Source organism: Apium graveolens, chromosome 3 (genome assembly GCF_009905375.1).
Source record: "Apium graveolens cultivar Ventura chromosome 3, ASM990537v1, whole genome shotgun sequence".
Classification (NCBI taxonomy): domain Eukaryota; kingdom Viridiplantae; phylum Streptophyta; class Magnoliopsida; order Apiales; family Apiaceae; genus Apium; species Apium graveolens.
Genome location: NC_133649.1, coordinates 25,621,229 through 25,645,044, shown reverse-complemented (window position 1 = coordinate 25,645,044; position 23,816 = coordinate 25,621,229). Strand labels below are relative to the sequence as shown.

General features: G+C 32.1%; 3 protein-coding genes across 4 annotated transcripts; 1 reads left to right on the top strand and 2 right to left on the bottom strand.

Moving 5' to 3' along the window:
* The first annotated feature begins 8,930 nt into the window (after positions 1-8,930).
* LOC141712006 (partner of Y14 and mago) lies at positions 8,931-12,058 on the top strand. 2 transcript variants are annotated; one of them, XM_074514764.1, is made up of 4 exons: positions 8,931-9,195; positions 9,330-9,452; positions 10,457-10,672; positions 11,776-12,058. In XM_074514764.1, exons 1-4 carry the CDS (start codon positions 9,016-9,018, stop codon positions 11,902-11,904), a joined length of 648 nt encoding a protein of 215 aa, XP_074370865.1. In that variant the 5' UTR covers positions 8,931-9,015; the 3' UTR covers positions 11,905-12,058. The 2 variants fall into 2 exon arrangements, with proteins under 2 accessions (XP_074370865.1, XP_074370864.1); XM_074514763.1 differs by having other exon boundaries at positions 10,454-10,672.
* Positions 12,059-13,596: 1,538 nt separating this feature from the next.
* Positions 13,597-16,568, bottom strand: LOC141712005 (uncharacterized). Its single transcript, XM_074514762.1, has 8 exons — positions 16,413-16,568; positions 16,156-16,321; positions 15,757-15,847; positions 15,611-15,669; positions 15,207-15,267; positions 14,571-14,661; positions 14,365-14,441; positions 13,597-13,914 (listed from the first exon to the last, which is right to left on the bottom strand). Exons 1-8 carry the CDS (start codon positions 16,438-16,440, stop codon positions 13,798-13,800), a joined length of 690 nt encoding a protein of 229 aa, XP_074370863.1. The 5' UTR covers positions 16,441-16,568; the 3' UTR covers positions 13,597-13,797.
* A 1,827-nt stretch (positions 16,569-18,395) lies between these two features.
* On the bottom strand, positions 18,396-22,863 carry LOC141712004 (histone-binding protein MSI1-like). Its single transcript, XM_074514761.1, has 6 exons — positions 22,392-22,863; positions 21,349-21,675; positions 20,872-21,024; positions 19,909-20,033; positions 19,638-19,733; positions 18,396-18,830 (listed from the first exon to the last, which is right to left on the bottom strand). Exons 1-6 carry the CDS (start codon positions 22,698-22,700, stop codon positions 18,596-18,598), a joined length of 1,245 nt encoding a protein of 414 aa, XP_074370862.1. The 5' UTR covers positions 22,701-22,863; the 3' UTR covers positions 18,396-18,595.
* Between the last annotated feature and the right edge of the window lie 953 nt (positions 22,864-23,816).

Sequence of the window (23,816 nt, the reverse complement as noted above, 5' to 3'; positions counted from 1 at the left end):
ACGACTGCACGATTAACTATCATCCCGGTAAAGCAAACGTTGTGGCGGACACGTTAAGTCGGAAAGAAAAGTTGAATGTGTTATCAGTACCCGAAGAGATATACAAGGAATTTCAGAAACTGGAATTGGAGATTAGAGTTTGCAAGCTTGATGAAGCAAAAGTGTATAGTATGACTTTCCAGCCGGAGTTATTAGAGAAGATAAGGAAGTGTCAAGAAGAGGTAATGGATCAGGACATTAACCGTTTGGTAGGTGAGGAATTGTGCACGCAAAAGGACGATCAAGGTATTCTTAGGTTTTTTTCTAGAATTTGGATTCCATCAGTGACGGAGTTGAAGAATGAAATTTTTCAAGAAGCTCATAATTCTAGATATTCAATCCATCCAGGGAGTACCAAGATGTACATAGATTTAAAGGAAAATTATTGGTGGCCAGATATGAAGAGGGAGATTGTGGAATGGGTTAGCAGATGTTATACATGTCAGAGAGTTAAAGTAGAGCATCAGAGACCAAGTGGATTATTGCAGCCATTAGAGATTCCAAAGTGGAAGTGGGAGCATATTTCCATGGATTTCATAGTTGGATTACCAAGGACGAAAGCTAATCATGATGCCATTTGGGTTATAGTGGACAGACTTACTAAATCAGCTCATTTTCTGCCTATAAATGAAAGATTTTTACTAGATAAGTTAGTTCATATGTACCTGAAAAAAATTATAATTCGTCATGGAGTTCATGTGTCTATCGTATCTGATCGAGATCCGAGATTTAATTCAAGATTTTGGAAGAGTTTTCAAGAATGTTTGGGAACGAGACTGAATATGAGTACGACTTACCATCCACATACGGACGGCCAGAGTGAAAGAACAATCCAGACAATCGAAGACATGTTACGTGTTTGTGTCATTGATTTCAAAGGAAGTTGGGATAAGCATTTACCCTTGGTAGAATTTGCTTACAACAACAGTTATCATGCCAGTATTGGGATGCCACCCTACGAAGCTCTTTATGGACGCAAATATCGATCTTTTATATATTGGGACGAAGTAGGAGAACGCAAAATACTTGGACCTGAATTGGTGCAGCAGACAAAGGAAGTTATTGAAGTTATTCAAAAGAGATTGATGGCAGCGCAAGACCGTCAAAGGAAGTATGCAGATCAATCAAGGAAAGATATGGAATTCGAAGAAAGAAATCTGGTATTACTGAAAGTATCGCCGTGGAAAGGATTGACAAGATTTGGGAAGAAAGGAAAACTGAGCCCTAGATATGTTGGACCTTTTGAAATTCTAAAGCGTGTTGGCAAAGTAGCTTACGAGTTGGCGTTACCCCCGCACATGGAGCACATTCACAATGTTTTTCACGTATCGATGCTTAAGAAGTATAATCCAGACTCCAGGCATGTAATCGAATACGAGCCAATAGAGCTTCAAGAAGATTTGTCGTATGTAGAGAGTCCGATAGAGATTCTAGAAGAAAGAGAGAAAGTGTTAAGAAATAAAGTGGTAAAGTTAGTCAGAGTACTGTGGAGAAACCCAAAGGTTGAAGAGTCAACCGGGGAGTTAGAAAGTGATATGAGAGAAAAGTACCCTCATTTGTTTTCTTAGGAGATTCTGAGGACAGAATCCTTTTAAGGAGGGAAGGATGTAATATCTGGGATATATCGTATAATTATTTTTGCTAATAAATAAATATTATGCATGTTTAGTATTTATTCTTTGAATTATTTGTTAAGTGGTATATGTGTTTGGATGTTTAAAAATAATATTAATTGAGTATTTTAATTTTTATATGTCCAAAGTAAAATATAGATAATTGTCATATCTTCCTATTTATTTTTATGTTGATTTATGATTCTATAGAAAATTTATGGATTTTATAAATTCTTTTTTCAAGTATTTATAAACTATTTAATTTAATCGGTAACCAGCCGACTTCACCCGTTTTTACGTTTTTATAACCCAAAACTCTTCCAAAAAATCCTTTCTAACCTAATTGCAATATTCCGAGCATTTTCCATGTTTTGACTTTTTCGATCAGGCGTACGGTTTGTCCTGTGCAGGTCCCGGCGCAATATTTTCGATACAAAATTCGTTTCGGTAAATCAATAAAACTCGTAATTTTGATAAACAGGATCTTTTTATTAAACTATTATAATTATCACCTCGTAATACGTGTAACCAGGCGCTGAGACCAAGACCGCAGTACAAATTGTACTGATTTGGATAATTATCCCGAAAACCGGTACCGTTTGGATCTGTTTTTATAAATAAACGTACTATTTTATATCCGGAATGATCCAACGGGATACTAATTTTCCGTAATTATAAATAGCCTTTACCGTATTTTATTTCGTACCGAAAATCATTTGCAAACAGAAATTATATAATTTTACAGGGAAAATACATATATTCATAAACCTTTCTGAGAATCAAACTACAAAATCAAGGTGTTATTAAAATCTGCTCGAGAAGCTCTAGTAACCAAAATGGAGGTTTTAAAGTGTTCTATCAGATTCCAGAGCTCGTTTTACTGCAGAATCAAAGGTTGATTTTATATATTTTTATTTATTTTCGAATTATTTTGATTAAAAATATGAATTTCTGTTCGGATGATTGTTTGATTGATTGATGCTTGCCTATTGTAGAACTTGTTTTCCTGATGATTTTGATATGTCATATGACTGATTTGGAGTTCAACAACATGTTCAAAATTGAGTTTGATTTTCGAATTTCGAAATTAAGGTTTATAATTCGTTTGATTGTTCTTGATTGAATTTGGGGGTTTCTTATTTCGGGATAGATAGATGTTCTAGAGGGGTGGATTGTGTTCCTTATGAAATTTGCAATCGATTCGTATAAGTCTTGAAAATCGACGAGGTCTGTAGAGGAGGGAGTTGTCATTTGAAGTTTACGCCGAGCTCGCCGGAAACCGGCGAACTTCTCGGTCAATTTCCGGCCAACTCAGGGATTATTAGAATGAATTGATGGCATGGTTGTGTTCCTGGTGTCGTGTAGATGTGATCTGGAGGTGGGGGTGGCCTGAGGATTCCCCGATCGTCTTCTCCGGCGAGACAGAGGTGTTTTCCGGCGAACCCTGTGAAAATTACAGTTTAGTACCCATACTTTTAAGAACGATGCAGTTTGGTCCCTGGAGTTTGTAAATTTTACAAATGAGGGATTCCTGTTTATAAATTATTTAAAATTATATTTCTTATTTATTTTAATTATAAAAATTCATTTTTAATTACTGAAAATTCTAAAAATTATTATTTTAATTCCTAGAATTATTTTTAATTCAAAAATAAATCTGAATTAATTAGTTAATTAATTTTAGTTAATAATTAATTAATTAATTGGTCAATTAATTCAAAAATTAATTGATTATTTGATTTAATTAATTATTAATGATTTTAATTAATTATTTAATTAGATTTAATTATTTAATAATAATTTAAAAATTCCGAAAAATAGTTTTGAGCTTTAAAATATTATTTTAAATTATTTTCAAGGCTCGATAATTATTATAAAATTATTTTGAAGCCAGATTTGGCACACTGAACCCTGTCTATTGCTTTAAAATTGACCCAACGACTCGTTTTGACTCCGAAAAATGTTTTAAAAATCAAATTAAATACCCGAAAGACTGTTCAAGACCCGAGATTTCCTTATAAATGAAATTTCATTGATTTTTTGACGTGCTATGTGCTATATGTGACTTGTTTGTTTGACTGTCGGTCTATATGTTCGGTGTTTACTTGTTTTTAGCATGACTTTCAATCCGTTAGTCGGATTTGGGTAAAACGAAGGGTAGATAGAAGTGTATACTGAATAGAATCATATGAGTTGAGTATTGATATATACTTATGGTATGTGAGCAGAAGAGGCAAGGCGTAGAAAAGGGAAACAGATAATCGAGGAGTAGGAGAATTGTGATTGGAAATTGGTGAAGTATAGCAAGCTAGTACCAGGCAAGTGTTCTAAACTTTCTCGAGACATATTGTAGATAATTAATAGTCCTGTTTTATATTTCCAGTGCTTTGAAGCACTGAACCCTAAAACTTGATTCCAGCTATTGATCTTTGAGCCGTAAACCTTATTCTTTCTGAACCATTGATTGTTAAATCCCCGAATACGAACCACAGATATACGATACTACTCCACAAATACATGCAAACTAAAAACCAAACACTGAATCAGATTGCTTACATATTCAAACCATTGTACCTTACGCTATGAAAGACCAAATCCTTATAACCTTGAAACTTTGATTCTTTTGTTATCCATTTCTTTCACCATTTGATAGCCATATTTCATTTGTGAAGATTGAAACCATTTTATTATTGGACATCCAATGTTGCTTATTATTTTGTTTATTGTCTTGCATTGTTTATTCTGTTATTATGTTAGAATTGGATTGTTTTATAAAATTGTGGATCAGATTCGTGGTTAGACCAGATTGGTGGTCAAGTTAGGCCAATGTGTGCCTTGGATCCAGTAATTAGAGTAGAGCTGTATGCGTTGCTCGGGTCTAACCTTTTTTAAAAATAAAAATATAATATCCAATTCTAAATCATTAATCATTCTTCACTTGATACCTTAACTTTTTTTACTTGATGATCATTATTCTCAGTCTTGTCAATGTGACTTGCTGAGCTAGTTAGCTTATTTGTGCGATATTGTTTATGTTCTTTTCTAGTTAAGAAGGAACCTGTTGGTAGCGAGGATCCCCAATGCAGTACGAGAGCTAGGGGTCGAGGTTGATCGAGTTACGCTAGCTGACAGCTTTTGGAATAGTTTAAGTTTATGAAGTTTGTAATAATGTTTAATATTCAGCAGTAAGTTTGAATAGCTGCGATTTGGGCGTTTGTAATATAAGTGTGTGTGTGTGGCTTGTGTGCATACTTTAACCTGTTGGGATCCATGGTAGTTGGTAAGTAGGGTCACTGCATATTATTATTATCTTTATTATTATTTTAAGCAGGTTATAAATAAGGTGTGTGTGTGTGTGGACCCCAAACTTCTAACCCGGGTTTGGAGGGCGCCACACTAACCAAAGCTCAACCAACTGTCAACAAGGGGGATCTTCTATACATCTGTGACATCAAAGAATTTTCAGATATAAATCTCTACATGGATGAACTAGAAGAAGTGAGAGCAATTGATGCTCACAGAAATCTCTCTGAAAGACTAGTATTCAAATACAAGGGTTGGAAAGAGATCATATGGCCCCTTCACAGGATATTTCAAGAAGCTGTTATGTTTTGATAAAAATCTTCTCATCATTCAAGAAAAATTTTGGGTTTAATGTGACTGCTAAAAGAATGGTACTAAAGAAGATAGAAGATCTAAGGAGCAACAAAGCCTCAGATGCACTCCCAAGGACTCTATCAATTCCCTTCACATAAATAGAGTGTATTTGAGGCCTCACTGGCTGATGGAATTCATGGATGATAAATGTGTAAGAAGATTCTTCAGACAGGATGACCAATTGAGTATCTCTAGCAATGATACTCTATTGGAAATACAAGAAAAGCTGGATCTATCAAATGCTGAAGAACTTGAATTTCACAAACAACTCCAATATCAAATAGAAGAAAACAACAGGAAGCTTGGGAAGAAATCTAGACAATCAAGGAAATAGATAACATCTGCTCAGACTAGAGGAGCACCTTGATAATGATTGTGAGAACTCTTTGTACAATTTACTTTGTTCAATTTTCAAATAAATAGTAGCACTTAATAGTTTTATCTACTATTATTCAATCTGTATATTTAGGGTATTTTGTTATCATCAAGTTTCTCTTAATTTATGCCTATAATTCCAGTAGACATAAATTGGGGGAGATTGTTAGAAATATGTTGTGAACTTGATGATAAGTTGAACAAAACACCTTAGTAGATTTGACTTAGTGTCTTTGTAGCTCTCGACGGATATTTTAGTATAGTCCCGACGGATGAACTTTATAGTTCTGACGGATGATAATTTAACATCCATCGAGAGTGTAGATTATGTAACAATAAGTATTGTAGCACATTTATGTAAACAACAATATTTTAGTTGAGTAGATGCTGTAGGATTTTTTAAGTCATATTAACTACTAGATTGATATACAAAATAGGTTGGCTAATTATAAATATAAGATGTCTTGTAATTCTGTATAAGTGAAATAGAGTCAAGTGGCAGAAAGACTCCCGATAGATGAACTACAAAGGCTCCCAACGGATAATCAACAAGACTCCCGACGGATGATCCAGATAATCCCGACGGATAATAATATTCAAAATAGCAGTTGATAGTGACAACACAGTCATATGCGTCAGATGTTTGCAAATGGAATGTGACAGCCTAATTGAAGGATTTAGAGAATAAAGAAGCATTACCATTTCCATGCAAATATGAAGATATTCAAAGATGCTGGATAGAGTAATATAACAGCATGGAGTTAGACTAGATGTAATTTTGTTTTATTGTCTTGTCTTACTATCATGTAACTTGGTGATATATAAACCAAGTGTAGCAAGTAGAACAATAACTTAGTAAGCATTATTTTCAGAGAGATAGATAAAGCTGCATCTGTTAAGCATTTCTCTGTAATTTTGTAAGTTCTCTTGTAAATAATTGTGTGTTATTCAAGCATCACAGAGTTCTCAACTTTATATATATCTCTGGTGGATAAGTTCAAATCCACCAGAAAGTTTTAAAGTCTTGTGTTTTATTGTTTTGTGTTTTGATTTCTATTATTCTTTCATTCCGCACTATTGCAAATCAAACACAGTTATATGCTAAGTAAGAACATTCTTAAAATCAGAAAAAATAGCCAGAATTACATTCAACCCCCCTTCTGTAATTCTTGTTGCATTGTTTGGGAATAACACAATGAACTCATTGTCCATATATGGTTTCTAGCCAATACTAAGACTTAACCTCATTTTTATGTTTCTGATTTAGAGGCTCATCAAAATTGTGCTTGTATTTTTCTTTCATTTTAAACCATAATTTTTTAGATTCTTCAATATCCCTCGTCTTTTTTGCCCATCAAACTCAGGATTATAGAATGTCTATAGTGAACAAAGGTGCTCAGGTTCATGAAGACTTAAATGCCATTGACAATATCTATGATGAGTAAGTGGAAAAAACCTTCTAATTGCATTACAAATTGCCGGAACTTGGTCGGTTATTATTGTCCCTGAAGCTTTATTCCCCATACACTTTAGCCAGTAGTCAAATAACTAAACAAATGTTTCTTCACGCTCATCAGCAAGTAATGCACAACCAAATAATGTAAATTGCAAATGAAGATTAACACTAGTAAATGGTGCAAATGGCAACAAAAAATTGTTCGTTCTATTGGTGACATCGAAAACAAGCACATCACCAAACAATAAATATGAGTTCCTAGCTCTACCATCAGCTCAAAACATACTTGTACAGACTTGATTCTCGTCAACTTCAATAGAATAATAAAACTGAGAATCTTGAGCTTGCCTCTCAAATAATTTTTGCAAAACACTAGTACATTCTCTTTTAATGTTACTTTTTCGAATAATTTTCAATTGATAAGTAAATTGTTGCGGTGTGATCTTGACATAACTATGACTCGTAGAATTTATCAGTTGAGAAATTTTGGAAGGCCCAACACCACATTAGTAATATTCATCGATTGTATTTCTGACGAGTGCTTCATCACAAGCCTTTTCATGAGTCCTTAAATGGACTCTTTTTCCGGAGAATTTATCATTGGGTGAGTGTGCACATTAATAAAATTTTTGATGCACCAGTTACCTCTATGGGGTTTACTTGAACAATCATATGGGTGTTACAATTTTCTCTTATCTCACGATGTTGTTTTTTAATTTCCCTCCCCTCTTCGCGTTTATCAACACTTTCAACTCCTTCTTTATTACAAATAAACATGTTTCGATAAAAATCACCACCATTTTTTAACCTTTGAGATGAATATAAGACAACAAATCCATGTATTAAAGCATTTTTTTTATAAAATTCATAAGCACTATCGCTATCAGGGAACTCCATACCAACACGAGGTGTAAAAGAGTAGTTTATGAGTTCATTGTAATTTGCAAGTTCACGGGATTCATCATCATCTTCTGCCTCTGCTTCAAAACTTACTAAAAGCTCGTTTTGATCTGTATCTTCAATACCGTCATATGAAAAAATTGTATCATTTATTATTGCTCTATATTGAATCTCGTTCATCCATGATAATATGATGATAATGGACACAAGTTTGTGCAATCAAGGAGTCGCACACTTTAAGTTTAACCTAATGGACTTAGGTAATTTTTATTAAAATTTTGTTTTTATTTATTAGAGGGTGATCTTTTTAAACTTGCCCCAAAACTAAGTAGTTTTACTAAACGTACTCATATAAGCTCTCTAAATACGTACGTAAGGGCATTTTTCTCATTAATATTTTTATATATTACTAGCTTAAAACCCGTGTGATGCACGGGCTCCGTTAATATTTTTATTTTTATTTATATTTTATATGATTTTATTGAAATTCTAACATAAATAAATAAATACGTTAATTAATAACAATATAATTATAATTTGATTGTGTATAACTTTAAATTAAATCAAATAGTATAGTATAAAGTAGTATATGGTTATGAGATTTGAATCATTAACCTTATTTATAAATAATAATTAAATGTTTGATGTTGGCGGAGTTCGAATTTGTGAACTTGGTTAGTATATTTATTATAAATATTAATATAAATGTTTGTTGTTGGCAGGATTCGAACCTAAAAATTTATTTGTAATTTTATAAATAATAATAAAAATGTTTGTTGTATAGTATAGATAGATAAATAGCTAATATTTTATTAAAAAAGAAATTAATATAAAAGAATACCATATTAAATAAATTATCCCATACTAGAATTTAAATCAATGTTCTTCTTTAAGGAAAAAAATAAACTAGAATGAATAGCAACACTGATATATGTATGTAGCAGGAGAGATTTGGTGTGAATCCAAAAGGGGAGTATGGCGAGAGAAGAAGAAGCACGAAAATTAGAAGCACAAGTAGGTAAGACCCTAAAAGAAGGAGAGAGGATTCTTGGCCCGACCCGAAGACCCGACGGCACTCTTCGTAAACCCATTCGAATTAGGGCTGGTTATGTTCCTCAAGATGAAGTTGCTATCTATCAATCCAAAGGCGCCCTTGTAAGTCTCCTCTCCCCCCCCTCTTTTCTAATTTAGGATTGTTTATCGAAATGTTGGATAAAATTCGATAATTAGTGATTGAGTATTTTAGGAGATTGACATTTGGATATTGTTATATTCATAATTGGTGGCAGTGGAAGAAGGAAATGGAGTCTCTCGAGGGAATGCCGCCGGGTTCTGACCCCAGTGTTGCTGCGAAACCTAAGACTACTAAGTCTGCTAAAAGAAATAAAAGGAAGAAGGAAAAGCGATTACAGGTATACGCAATGCAGATACACGATGGTGTTGTGAATAGTTTAGTTACTTATTTTGCAAGTAGATGCAAGATTTAATTTGGTGATGAAGTGCGAGTTAAAGCCAAAAGCTTGCAAATTTATGCTTAATGATTTACTTTAAATAAACAATAAACCAGAGGAATAAAACACTAGTCTCTTTCACCTCTAATGCCACCAATGTAGCTTAATCTTTCCCTCTAGTAGACAAACATGATTAAGAGGAAGAGATAGATGGCTCGAGATTCTGCTAAGCAATCGTCGAGACGGAATTCACTTCCTTTGAAATTACCGATAACTCCCTCTGAATTGATAAATGTGTTCCTCTGCATTTGTATAAGAAATTATTCTAACTATAGGTTAGACAATGTGAGGGTGACCTTGAGGCCATGACAATAACTATAATACCATTCATATATTAAGGCCTGGTTTGTTTTGATGTAACCCAGTGATGAAACTGCATGTTTGTTGGATCTGATAGAAGTTGCATAATTAGAATTGAACAAAGTAACTCATGGTTCCTAGGTACTTATGGTTATTCCAAAACCTCGTGTCCCTGTCTACCCACGGTAGCCACAATTTACTTGGTCCATTTAACTTTAAAATGGTGCAAGTAACCCAAATTAAATATTTTATATAACTTCTACTTGCATAGTAATTAACCAAGCACACTTATTTATATACCTAGAAATTATGCAATGTAATTTGGTTTAAAGTAAGTTTTGGTTACCCCAATAACCACAAAGTTGACGAAACAAACGAGGCATAGAATCAACTGGAATAAATGTACAGAAAATCTTTGTGAAAAAAATAAACATTTTAAAAAGTGAACTAGTAGCAGAAATCTGTTTCAAGTTAACAATTGTTGAATATTTATGTACATATAGAAGCTAAGAATATTTATTGTCCAACGAATCACTTTATCTTAACATTACTTCATATTCTTGTGTTTATATCTTGATATTGAATTTTACTTGTTAATCTAGCAGGCTGCCCTTGATAAGGACTTGAACAAAGATAAAGTTTCATCTGTTGAAGATTTGAATCAAGCACCAGCTGTTGAGGTGGTCACCTCGGAGTTGAACGATCTAAATATTGCTACAAATTCTTCTGCAGCAATTGCTTCGTCAGATTCAGTAGAGCCTTTGGGTTCACAAGATCCTGTTCCTGATATCGATAAAAAGATCCGAGCATTAAAAAAGAAGGTAAATACATCATGCATGGGACACCCACTAAAATTATTATATCTGAAATAATCTCAATCTTTTTCTGCGCAGTGTGCACTTACGTTGCTGTCTAGTTTTAGTTTAAGCGTTGCTTCTTGCTTGCAAATTTTTCATTCTTAAGAAGAATAATAGTTCATACTTTATATGTGACTCACTGACTTGACCTCTTGATAAATAATATATTATCAAGTCATACATGGACTATTGCTTGTTTTGTTGGACTATGTGGATCATTTTAGATTGTTAGTTGTTTTTTTGATAATTTAGATTGTTAGTTGTTACTCTCACCACATAAATTGGTAATATGTAATAATGTACAGGCGTTTTTGAATCCCTGATGCCGTTAAATTATAAAATGAACCCTCTTAAATTTGCGGGTGTCAAATTTTAGTGGTTGTTTACCAATTTCTAGACTATAATCGTCAGATGTATATATACAGGGTTTAGGTTCCTGTAGTTTGCATCATGGATATCACGTCACCTACAGAAAATTACTTTCACTTGTTAATAGTTAGTTTGCATCGATATCATTTCCACACAATTGTAGACGGCGTCTAGCCGCATATGTGGTCGTAAGCAGTTAATATATATTGATTCTTAAAGGATTGGCCAATGTGCTTATTATAGTTCATATACTTGCCGCTATGCCCCAATATTATGACGAGATTAATTTAGTCGACCAGCTTATAGTAGATATATTTTTATTGAATAATTGTTTAGGGAGGATGTATATGAGTACAGTAGAGGATTTGATTTTTGGTTTTTAGTGTTATTAACTGGAACAGAAGAACCTGAAAGTTTATGTCAACTTTTTAAAAAAGATATAAGATTTTGAGTATAGTCGATGTATTTATAGCATTGGGCACTAACTTTATTTATTTTTTTTTTTTGCTAATTAAATTTGATTTAATGTTATCCCCTTGCAAAAAGCTTGTTTTTAAATGATGAATAGTCCATATTTATGATATAGAAGGTTTGTCATCTGTGCCTAAATAACTTTTTATTTAATTGTTAATTAAGTAGATATGCCCCTTTACCAATAAGAAATAATTTTTTTACTGGTTTCCTATTTTTTTTTCCAGATACGGCTAGCAGAAGCCCAAAAACAGAAAAATGTTCAAGGAGAACTGAAACCAGAACAACTGGTAAAGTTGGCAAAGATAGAAGATTGGCGCAAAGAGTTGAAGCTTTTGGAGGATGAAAAAAATTGAATTCTCAGCATTTAAAATTTCCAATTGTGGTGTGTGGTGTTCGTCTAGACTCTAGACTTTAGTCATTGTAGTATTAATATGAAATTTGATATCTCTTGTTGAACGTAGGAGTTGATTATCAAGGATTTGGTTAATCAAATTGGCTGATTTTAAACGGGTTGTGTCACCCCATTCCTCAGGTGAAGCTTAATATAGATACTAGATCTTTTTGAACAGATACAGGGATGGGCATCCAGACGCCCCACTCCTATCCGATCCCCTTTCCTGGATTTGAGGATTTTTTTTCAGGACATGATAAGGCCAATGTGCGTCGATAATGCTCAAAAAAATGTCAATGTTAACTGAAAATTGTAAGCCATTTTTGCTGGTTTATAGATTTTAGGGGGCCAAAATGATGCATTTTCCTATTGCCAATTCCTTCCTAATCCAATCACCATCACCTCTGTAAATTTATGTATGAATGCTACCCAATACCTGCCATTTTCTATCTGTTCTCTACAAATGGATATGACAAATTGCGAAAATAAAAATATATAAAGTGTCGGGTAGTTAGTACTAGGAAGCAATGATCAATTTAATTCTCTCTAAAGTGGTCTAATGACTATCAACTTGAGACTTGGTTAAAAATATTTTATCTTAAAATGTTCTTAAAAGGTATTGAGTCTTTAAATTTTTTAAATGGATTATTAATATATAAAATTTTAGAAATTTCTGTCTATTTTAGTTTTATCTTAGGTTTTGTTGATTTTTAATATGGACAGTGCTCCCTAGTTTAATATGGACATAAAAGAAAATATTTGTACTTGTTATTTTCTTTAAGTTGTTTCAAAAGTGAGATGATGAGGAGGAATGATATATTCTACTTGTAATGATAATTGTATTGAATATATTGTACTTGTAGTGATAATTGTATTGAATATTTTGATATATTTATTTTTTTCATTTTTTTTTTCAAAAACTTGAGATAGTAAGAAAGAAAATATATGCCGAATTATTTCTTTTTTTTTTTCCATCAACATCCAACCCCTTTTATTTGTTCATCTTCTGTTTTCCATCAACATCCAACCCCTTTTTTCTATTTTGTTCATCTAAAAGATCTAAAAAACACGGGAGATAGTGATAGAGTTTCATGTCTTTTGAGTTGATATGTAATTTCTAACAAATATTTCAAAGTCATATTTTTTGAACAGATTTCTAAAGATATAAAAGATTGGTTGAAATTATATTCAAATCTATTTCTATTGTTTCATAAATATACAAAAATTAATCATTTTTGAAGTGCCATTATATATATATCCTTACTGAATATCATAGATTAAAAAAAATCCTAATTGTATAGCAAATTTTTTTATCTGAATTGAATACAATAATTTTTTAATAAATTATAAAAAATTTAATACATCCTAATATATAAAATTCAGAAAATAATTTAACATTTGAATTGATCACTTCATAAGCCCTCATTACTAATCTGAAAAGGCCAACAAATTTGGTCAAAAACAATATGTTGTTTGAAACCCAAAAAATTGTTCAAAGACCTAAAAACAACTCTGCAGTTTTTGCATGCCAATAAATATTTGCCTAAACAAGAGTCACAACCTTGAAACTTGACAATATTGTAATTCAGAAATTGGGATCAAACAAAGTTATTCAAAAATTGGGATCAAACAAGGTTTCTTCACTGAGTCACTATTTGAAAACAGGTACAAATTTCAAGCGGGCATTGATAACTGGTAATAATATTTCTCACTGTCGATGTTTAACAAAATTTAGTCAGCTGCCAGATTGATATCTGAAACAACCTAAACATATCTCGGGCATAATCTTACACTATTAGAGATAATTTAATATATTCCATGGTACAGAGAAAAAATATATCACTTGCAAAAGCATCTATGAGGATTCAATATCTGAGCCCTCCAAACCTTCTTTGTAAACTTCAAAATCCTCAGGGCTCCACCTGCAAATCAGGTGAAGCTTAAAGGTAGCCATCTTGATCCCCAGAAGACGCTGCATGACAACAGAAGTCAGTTAATATAAAAAACTTGCAGATATAGCATACACAGAAAAAAAACGTCTATGAGCGTTAAAGAAACAAATTCTGAATTTTTGTCCAACTGCTTTATGTACTAGACACATAAACGATTCAGACATTCTTTTCCAGTAATATATAACAATATGTGTTTGTGCGCGCGTCTATATAAATATATTCAGGTTGTATTATAAAGAATATAAGTATATACTTATTGATTGTATAGGTAAAAAATACAACTGAAACTATAGAGAATAAGCACATTAATTATAAAAGACATTGTCCTCAGAGGCTTCATTTTAAGACAGTTATAAGCTACTCAATTTTTCTCTTCCTACTGATGTACAATATGCATCGCTTTAAAAAGCACAACTACAAAAAAGGGAAGGGGATGATAGTTAAGAGTATTTAAAGGTCAAATAACTAACCAGAATCCGAGATGCCTCAGGTGATATTGGCTTTCCCTCTTCACAGACAACAAAATCTGAAACTAGCTCCACCACACCTGCTCCCCGCAAAATTGTACCATCAATAATAAGCGAAAGCTGTTTTTGTGTGTGCAAGTTTGAGAGAGAGTAATAGGGGGGGGGGAGGAAGATAAAGAGAGGGTGATAGCCTGATGGGGGGGGAGCACCTTTGTTTAACCTAACAGGCATCCCTTGCTTTCGCAGAAAAGGCTCCATTTCGTGAGTGAATTGCTCAAGAGGACCTTCTTTGAGGTCAACCTAAATGAAAAGTAGCACATATATATTATTTATATGCAAAATGTTCAAATTTGACACATAACATGTTGTAAATACATTATATATAGTACAAAGAGAGGCGAGAAATTTGATAAAAATGGAACAATACCTATTCAGATAAATAATTTTTTTTACATATAATAGGATCTATGCATCAATCCAATTTGGTTTGAAGTATAGCAAATATAACCATGATCATGAACTTTTTTCAAAATCTGATATAGTAACTCCTGCCAGTAGCTGTTAATAAACTTAAAATATTTTTAAAAAATATTGTATACCCGTGGGTGTGTGTGAAAGATGCTATCAAATGCAAGTTAGGGGCCCATAAGGTCAAGACTATAGGCTAAATTGTGTTTAAGATTTTTGTTTTACATAAACCCTAAGAACACATTTACATGCAGGGGGCTTTGATTGGAATTTAACATAGGGTGTCAAGTATGGGTCTTAAGTACGGTTGAGACAAACGGACGAACTTGCAACTTAGTCTTATACAACTCATATGTACAGAAAGGATGAGATGATACCGTTTCTGTTGCAACGCTACCAGTCCTTGCAAAATCATAATCTTCATATTCATTGAATATTCTGTTAAAGAAAAAACGTTAAGAAAGGTGAAAGAGTTAATAAACAGTGAAAGCTTCAAAGCCACAAGGTATCTTGGAAACAGTTCATTACAAAATAACATATAAGGTACTAGTAGCTACCCATATGTGAACGATGTGGTCAAACATTTTCAAAATCAGTTGCAGTAATTTTAGTATAGATGTTAACAATGAGAAAGCACAAAGCCAGTTTATTGAACAAACTAATTGGCTATGGATCCAAGATGAATATTTAAAAGGAAGAGGTAATTATGTATTTGTCCAATGGATATGACTGCAGAGAAAAGGAATTTACAAGTCAAGTATAAAGGTAGGAGAAAACATACTTTTCAACCTCTTCCTTGGGCAAATTGGAGCAGCAAAGACCAGAATCCCCTCGAAGAAGCTGAAAACAACATCGAACAGTATAAGAACAACATTTTCATTATTCCAGAAATGGGTCTCACATATAAGTATTTGGGTCCCCTCATACCTTAGAAACCTTGTGAAGTCCAGTCCTAATCTCATCACCAACAGACCGCCCTAACGACACCTGCATCACCTTGTTTGATCCAAGAAAAAACCTAACACATACAAAAGTTCAAGTAAAAACACAATAATCCAAAAATACCCATTATCAATCACCCTAAACACACTTCAAATGTTCATTTCTCCGACAAAAAAAAGATAAAAATCAAACCTTCAACAGAAAATTTACAACCGTATCATGTACCTACCATCAAATTTTTTATTTTATTTCCAAAGAGTCCAACTCCAAAATACCACAAAATTAAAACTTTATAACAACCGCAACATATCGTATCGAGCCCGATACCAAGTTCATTAATCAAAACAAGTAAATAAAAAAGAGAGTAGATATCTAAGTACATACTTGCTAGTAGCTCTAAGTTGGTCTCTAAATTCCTTAAACTTGAGATTTCTCATATTCTCAAAATTAAAAACATAAACAGAGTTGTATTTCTCAACAGCATCTCTGATTGAGTTGACTATTGTCTCCTTATGTTCTCTCCCTTTCTTCTTTGTCTTAGACAATGTCACTGCAATCAATTCATATCATAAGTACTTTCAACATATGTATGTAATATTATTTTATATCTACAATAAAGAAAACAAAGAAAGACTACTCACCTGCTTTGTTTCGCTTTGATTTCGGCATAGCTGCTGTCTCTCTCAATCTCTCTCTCTGACAAGTGAAAACTCAACTTGTAAAATCCTCTTCTCTCGGCTAGGGTTTTATTATACGATAATAGATGTTGAGATTGGTGTTTTCTTGTTTTAGGCCGGTTTTCTTTTGTTTCCTGAGGCCTAAAATTTGGCCCAATTCATGTTGTGCTGTTTCCGTTTCTATTACATGGTTTCTTTGCACAGTTTAACAGCCCAACCCAATAAACTCAGTCTTCATAACTTCTTTTTCCTTTGCTAAATAGTCTTGATAATTTTAACACGAAATGAAAAGTAATTACTCCGTCCGCATCTCCAGATTGTTATCATTTTTGATAAATTGTTCAGCACATATTTTAAAGAAGAATAAAAAGTATATTATTATAAATTTTTATAATTTCTTTTTTTCTGTATAAAAGTTTAAATATTCTATTTTTCTTTAGAAAAAGTTTTTTTTTAAAAATATAGAACTATAATTTTTATTCATTTTAAAATGTGTGTTAGATATTCTTCAGAAATAATAATAATTAAGAGGGAGGACGGAGTATTATACACTTCAACCCTATACTTTTTACAAGTTGGTTCAAGTTAGGTCAGTTGATTGGTTTAAAATGAATAATATAATAAAAAATCATAAATCGATTAAACAAAATTCTAGCATATTACTTGGTAAAATTTCAACTTTTGCAATGAAATTTTTTTCAGATTTCATATATAGTTCCTATCGAAATACTCAATACTCAGAATGCTACAAAAGACATGTTTTTTTAAATTTGATTAATTAATGAATGAATGAATTAAAAAAAGCCTGATTTAATATCTCAATATTTTAAATAAAAAAATTCAAATCCAAATTAAATATTTTCACTTTAATGAATTTTCAAAAATCCAAATTGAATACACAACATTTTAAAAATTCAAAAAACCTTCAAAAGTCTTGATAGATTAACCTACCTCCATCTTCAAGATCATGTCAAAGTGAAAAATAAGAACTATTAGCTATATTCATTAGCCTATTAGCTATATTTATTAGCTAAAATAGAACAAAATAGATATTATGTAAAATTTGCTAAAATGATTAGCTATATTTGAAATGAGTTTTATTGTTATTTTTAAATTTCAACAATTATATTAAATAATTTTTTCAACATATATAGTTGTGAATAAATTATTAATAATCAACTATTTATTTTTTAGTGAATACAAGTGAAACTAAAATATTAAATTAATTAAACATATGTAAGGATATTATTCTTATAATATAAACATCAGAAAAATTAGTTAAAAATATTATGTTCATATATTATAAAATATTTAACTAATTTTATTATTATATTAGTTTATTAATAATTTTAAAATTATAAAATATATTAAAATTATTATATAAGTATTTAATGAAATTTGGTTAACAATGAAAAAAGTTACAATTTTTTATAAAATAATTCCACTTTTCACATTACATAAAATTAAAATAATATATATGTGTGTGATAAAACGCGAGAATTTTTCATATTTGGAGATAAATAATGGTGCTCATGTCTGTCTTGGAGTTGTATTTTTTTTACTTATTATCTATATTTTTAAAATTTTAGCTGCCACTCATGTCTGCCTTGGAGTTGTATTTTTTTACATATCATCTATATTTTTAAAATTTAGATAATGGTGCTCATGTCTGCCTTGGAGTTGTACTTTTTTTACGTATTATCTATATTTTTAAAATTTTAGTTGTCACTCATGTCTGCCTTGGAGTTGTATTTTTTTACATATTAAAATTTTAGCATAAAAGGTTTTATCTATGTTTTATTACTAACAGGTGCACCCCTTGGAGATACTCTTAAAATGTAAGAGGAAATCTTAATATTTTTACAGTATATACTCCTCCCTCATATTAATATACTTGGCATATAGGTAAATAAAGGATACAAAAACTTTTACTACTCTACTACTATATAACTAAAATATTTGTAATAATTTAATTATCTTATATCTTTAAAGTTCATAATAAATTACAATTATTTTTGTTACTAAATAAGAAAATACAAATTAATCTTTTAATTTCCTGCTCCTTGTCATAGAGGAACAGAGAAACTAAAAGAAATTGAATTTCTAATTGTTCAGCCTACAAATCCCTCCTCTTCAGATCAGGAAACTTATGCACCAGAACCTTTAGTTGCATTGTCTCCAGGTGCCGTTTCCTCGCCAAGGTAAATATGGTCTGCCATCTGCCAGACTTGAAGTATGTTGTCTTCAGCCACACTAGCTATAACCCAATCTTCACTCTGGTTCCAAGAGAAATCTGAAATTTTACTTGTGTGGCCACCATGCACGAAAAGCAACTCTGGTGGCCCATCTTCAGCTTCCTGTGGTGTTTGCTCCTCGCCAATCCTGTCATTGTGAATCAAAACAAACATCACGTACGATATATTTACTACAATGAAGACAGAAATCAAGCCCATGCATCAACCCGACTCATATAATGAATTCAAAGGTTAATGCTTATTGCTCAGGAAATAAGCATTAGTGAGGATTCATAAAGCTACGAAGCTTCCAGAAACCAAGTAAAAAGTAAAAACCATCCCAATGCTGTCCTTGTAATTATGTGTTCAGAGTTCACTCTGATAGGAACTGCTATATTATCTCGGTTTATACCCAAAAGAAAACTATGGCCACGGAAAACGCAGATATGAGTTACGTAACTTCTGGTCATGAAACGGTGAAGAATACAAGAACACAAATACATAGGGAAATAGGAAAAAGAAGCAATTATGAAAGTATGGTAACATAGCATGCACATGGTGGCTAGGAGAAGGAAGAGAATAGTACATAAACAGAAAATTTATTTTACAAAAATATAATCTCCAAATACCGAAGTTCAGGAACAAGATAGTTTTCAATAATAATAGGATAATCAAGAAAACGAAAAAGTGGGCAAACATTGCAAAAAATACCAATGACGTAGCTAGATTAGTATTTGAAATGGGTCTGAGAGACAGACATTACAAAATAAGAGATTAATCATACTTGATTCTCAACTTGTGATATTTTAGTTATTATGAATCTAGTGCATAAGCACTGTACAAATTTTACGTAAAGCTTCTCACTTCTCGGTTCTCAAGCAAAAACAAAAGGTATACATTCCCTTATTAGTAAATATACAAACACACAATATCTAAGAGTAAATGAAAAAAGTACCTGCTAAGATCCCACACCATTAGTCTCCTGCCAAGACAACATGAACCTAACATTGTTTCATGTTGTGGACTCCACCCAACCTGGAAAATCTCCTCTCTGTTTCATAAGAAAAGACCTTGAGCTCACAAGTAAGAATTAACTAAACATATTCCATTTACATATATCCAAGTAGTACATAGATAAACAGCACATTCATTCTCAAAAAATGCATAACAGTATTCATGAAATCCAAAGAAAGGGACTCGTAAAACATGAAAGGGAGTTGTCTTACTTATGACTGTCAAGGGTATGGACAGCACTGGACAGTTTACGCAGATCAAATAACTTAACAGTGCTATCAGTGGACCCTGTCACTAGCACCCATTCATTGAAAGGATTAAAAGCTAAACAGTTCACCTACAAAACCATTTTGAAAAACAAATTATGATCATCTCCAAGCAACAGCAGCACATATATTATAGAGAATGTAGGTAAAATTAAACAATATACTAAATAATTTTTTATACGCAAATTTCCTGTATATTCAAAGCAATTTTGTAAATATACAAATTTGTAAAACTGGCAAGAATAATACAGTTTCAGGCTAAGCAAGGACTCAAGTACAAGGATATCAATAGTTTGTAGATGAATTAAGTACTTGCTTATCGCTATCCACATATCAATATCGAGGTTTACTCCCGGGTATATTTGGTGTTAGAGATGTAAGTACATCTAATGGGTGACCACTAATCATTTCTAAAAAAGATATGTACTTGATTATTATTACCAGATCTCTAACACAAATACACACACACACACACACAATCAGAGGTACCTAGTTTCTAAGAGTAAGTCCAATGCAATGCTATACTTGATTGAGTTACAATTTGGAACCAAAAGGAAAAATTCACCACTCCAAAGCAATTGCATACTTGTATGCAAATATGCATAGTTGGTTCCAAATTTGCAACCAAGGATAGAATTAGTATCCTGGCCACATAATATATCAACTATATAAGAAATAAAAGAGGGTGGATTTGAAATGAAAGTTGGAAAAGTTGGATAAAAAGTTGGTTAAATATGGAATTACTTGGTTGCGAACTGCAACTAGCATTAAAGTGCAAGTCCTATTATAGCACCAAAAACATTTTTTCGTGCCATATTATATCAATGGCTATAATTATTTTGCATTTAGCATTGGACTTGCTTTTCTGGAAGAATTACGGTGCCATTATGATAAAATCCATTTACCCACCTCACTTTGATGAGCAACTACAGATTGACTAGGCTTGGTTACAACTGGAGCTCGTAGATCCCATATGTGCAAATAATGATCGTCACCGACAGACCCAAATAGGTTTTCATGCTTTTGATGCCATGCAACATCTTCAACAACACCTTCATGAACCTATATCCAGAAAATATAACTACTGTAAGAACCAAAAAAACCATACCGCATACACAATGGAGAGTAAGATGTAAATAAAAATTGCACGGATTCAAAATTCACAACAGTGTTTATTTGGAGATTAACTAATCAACTCTGTGCCTTTTTCTTTTTAACTAAGTCTTTCGGAACTATAAACTTTTCAGAATTTATATATATGCAGGAAACAACTCTAGTTGGTCAATATGTCTTACTTTAGTATTATCTATCACTTACGCAAAATTAAATGAACTTGTGAGGATTTATCAGATACAAAAATATATATAAGGAATGTGAGTGTAATACCTTGAATGTTTGCATAGCATCCAGAGCCTTATTCTTGGGAACTGCATTAATGTCCCACAGGCATATCTGAGCATCATCTGAACCACTCAATAAGTGGCCCTGCTTGAATGGACTCCACGACAAGCCATATCCTTCAGTGCTGTGGCCCCTTAATCTCAAATCGGGACTACAAGCTCCATCTAGAGGAGGCTTTGATGGGTGTTTGCTATAATCAAACACATAGACTTCTGCACTCACAGTCTTTGTGGCGATGATAAATGGGTTTTGGGGCATATAACGAGCCCGATTAACCTCTCCATCATGGTTAATTTGTTGAATTATTTGCACCTATTAATGAAAGTTTTAATCAGACAACCAAAAACAGTACGCAATTTAGAATAACTAAGATACATGTGCAACTTGTATTAAAGTAAGATTAGGGATGAAGTCTACTTAACATCTAAATTCATATAGGAGTACATGACAGATATAAACCAAAAAGCATATATAACTGTTCTTTTAGTTATTCCAGTTATCGTGACATCTTTAATATAATGGGTTAGTTGTATTTCTACTAGCATTGTTGCTTATTCCCTAAACTAGTGTGAAATATTTAACAGTAATTCTAACTGAATATCGAGAATACTTTCACATCCTTGTTTCATATCTTCTTCTCTTCAAATCCTCTATTATCGGAATAAATATAAAAGTTTGTAACAATTAGCAGAGACACAGTATTGCAATTGAATGCTAGAACTACACAAGAACCCAAAATACAAAGAAGAAAACGATTCAATCTTTGCCCTCGAAATCTTTATGACAACATAATTAATTCAGCAATTCACAGGCCCACAACAAAAATCAATATGTATAAATTCTACTCAACAAAACAAAAAAGACTAAATCTTTACAGAAAAATAGAAAGGAGAAAAAGATTCAATCTTTGCCCGCAAAATCTTTACCAAAACATAATTCACTCAGCAATTCACAAGCCCACAACAAAAACTGTACCAATTCTACTCAAGAAAACAAAAAGATTGAATCTTTACAGAAAAAGAAAGTACCTGAGGATTAGGCTGATGAGGAGAAACAGCATTGTTGGTATCAAGATTAGTATCTAGATCTTGAGAAGGGAGATTAACCTGAGCAAGCATGAGATAATTGGGTTCATTCTCAGAGGTGTGGGTCCCAAGAATGAGCTTGTGAGGAAGTTGAGAAGGTGGGAGCCACTGAACAGTAAGAGAAGGCCATTCAAGAGCATGGGTAATAACCAAATCATACAACAATGGAGTGTTCTTTTTCCATGTTTTGTATTCCTCGTTTATTTGTCTCTCATCTGATACACCTCTACTCTCTTCTTCATCTTTCCCCATGTTACAACTTGAACAAAATTTATTAATTTACAATTTACCCAGCCCCAACTCAAGGGTTTTGGTTTTGATGATTGTCAGGCGGGTTTGCTTTCATACACTGCTTTCACTTTTACTTGTACCCTGGAATTTTCTCCCTAATTCCTTTATTTTTCCAAATGCATGTTAAGACTTTTTTTTTTAATTTTATCGATGGCTTTGATCTCATGATGCGCATAAGTCAGGGGGCGCTTTGAGAAAAAAATCTGGGAAAAATTGATCCAAAAAAGGAATATTTTTTGAATGTTTTATTATGCGTTAAATAAATCGTTATTATTAAAAAATATGTATTAATCAATAAATTCATGTAATTTGATAATTGTAGCATATATTTATGAGTATACACTATAAAATTCGTAAATGAAATTATACATATTTTATTTTGTTTGATGCACTTCCATCTCAAAGGGTGTTATCTCATACATGGTAATTGACATGGTATCGTGTATTTTTATGTATTAATTTATGATTTTTTTTATCTCAAATAATATTCGTTTAGCCAATAGTATTCAAAATGAGTCCATTTTATTAATCAAGATACCCCATTAATATTTTAGTAGTCCCATATGCCCTTCGACAGTTTTATGGATTTTTTTTGTAATTATTTGCAATTTCTAGAAATATGTTTTCATTAAAAAATATGTAGCCCTTATTTTCATTTTTATAAAATCAAGATTATCATAATTTTTTTAACTTTTATGAAAAATTCTTATTTTTTAAATAATATTGGCATGATTTTTATATTTATTAAAAAAATAATATTTTTAAAATTATTCCTAATTAATTATAAATTTTGGGATAATTTTTTAATTAAATGAAATAATTAGGCCGCAAATATTTTTAGGTGGGTTTTTGTGATTATATAAATAATTTCAAAATAATTAGAAAATTTCCAAAAATAGGAAAATAAACTAAATTCCGAAAAATTCTCCAAACCTTATTCTTTTAGCTTTCTAAGAATCAACTCTAATTTGAAAGAGATCTGAAATCCAAATTCAACGCTTGAGTTCTCAAATCGAAGCCAAATAATCTTTACCTATGTCTGTTAACAGTTTCTCTAAACAGTTTCTCTAAAAGGTA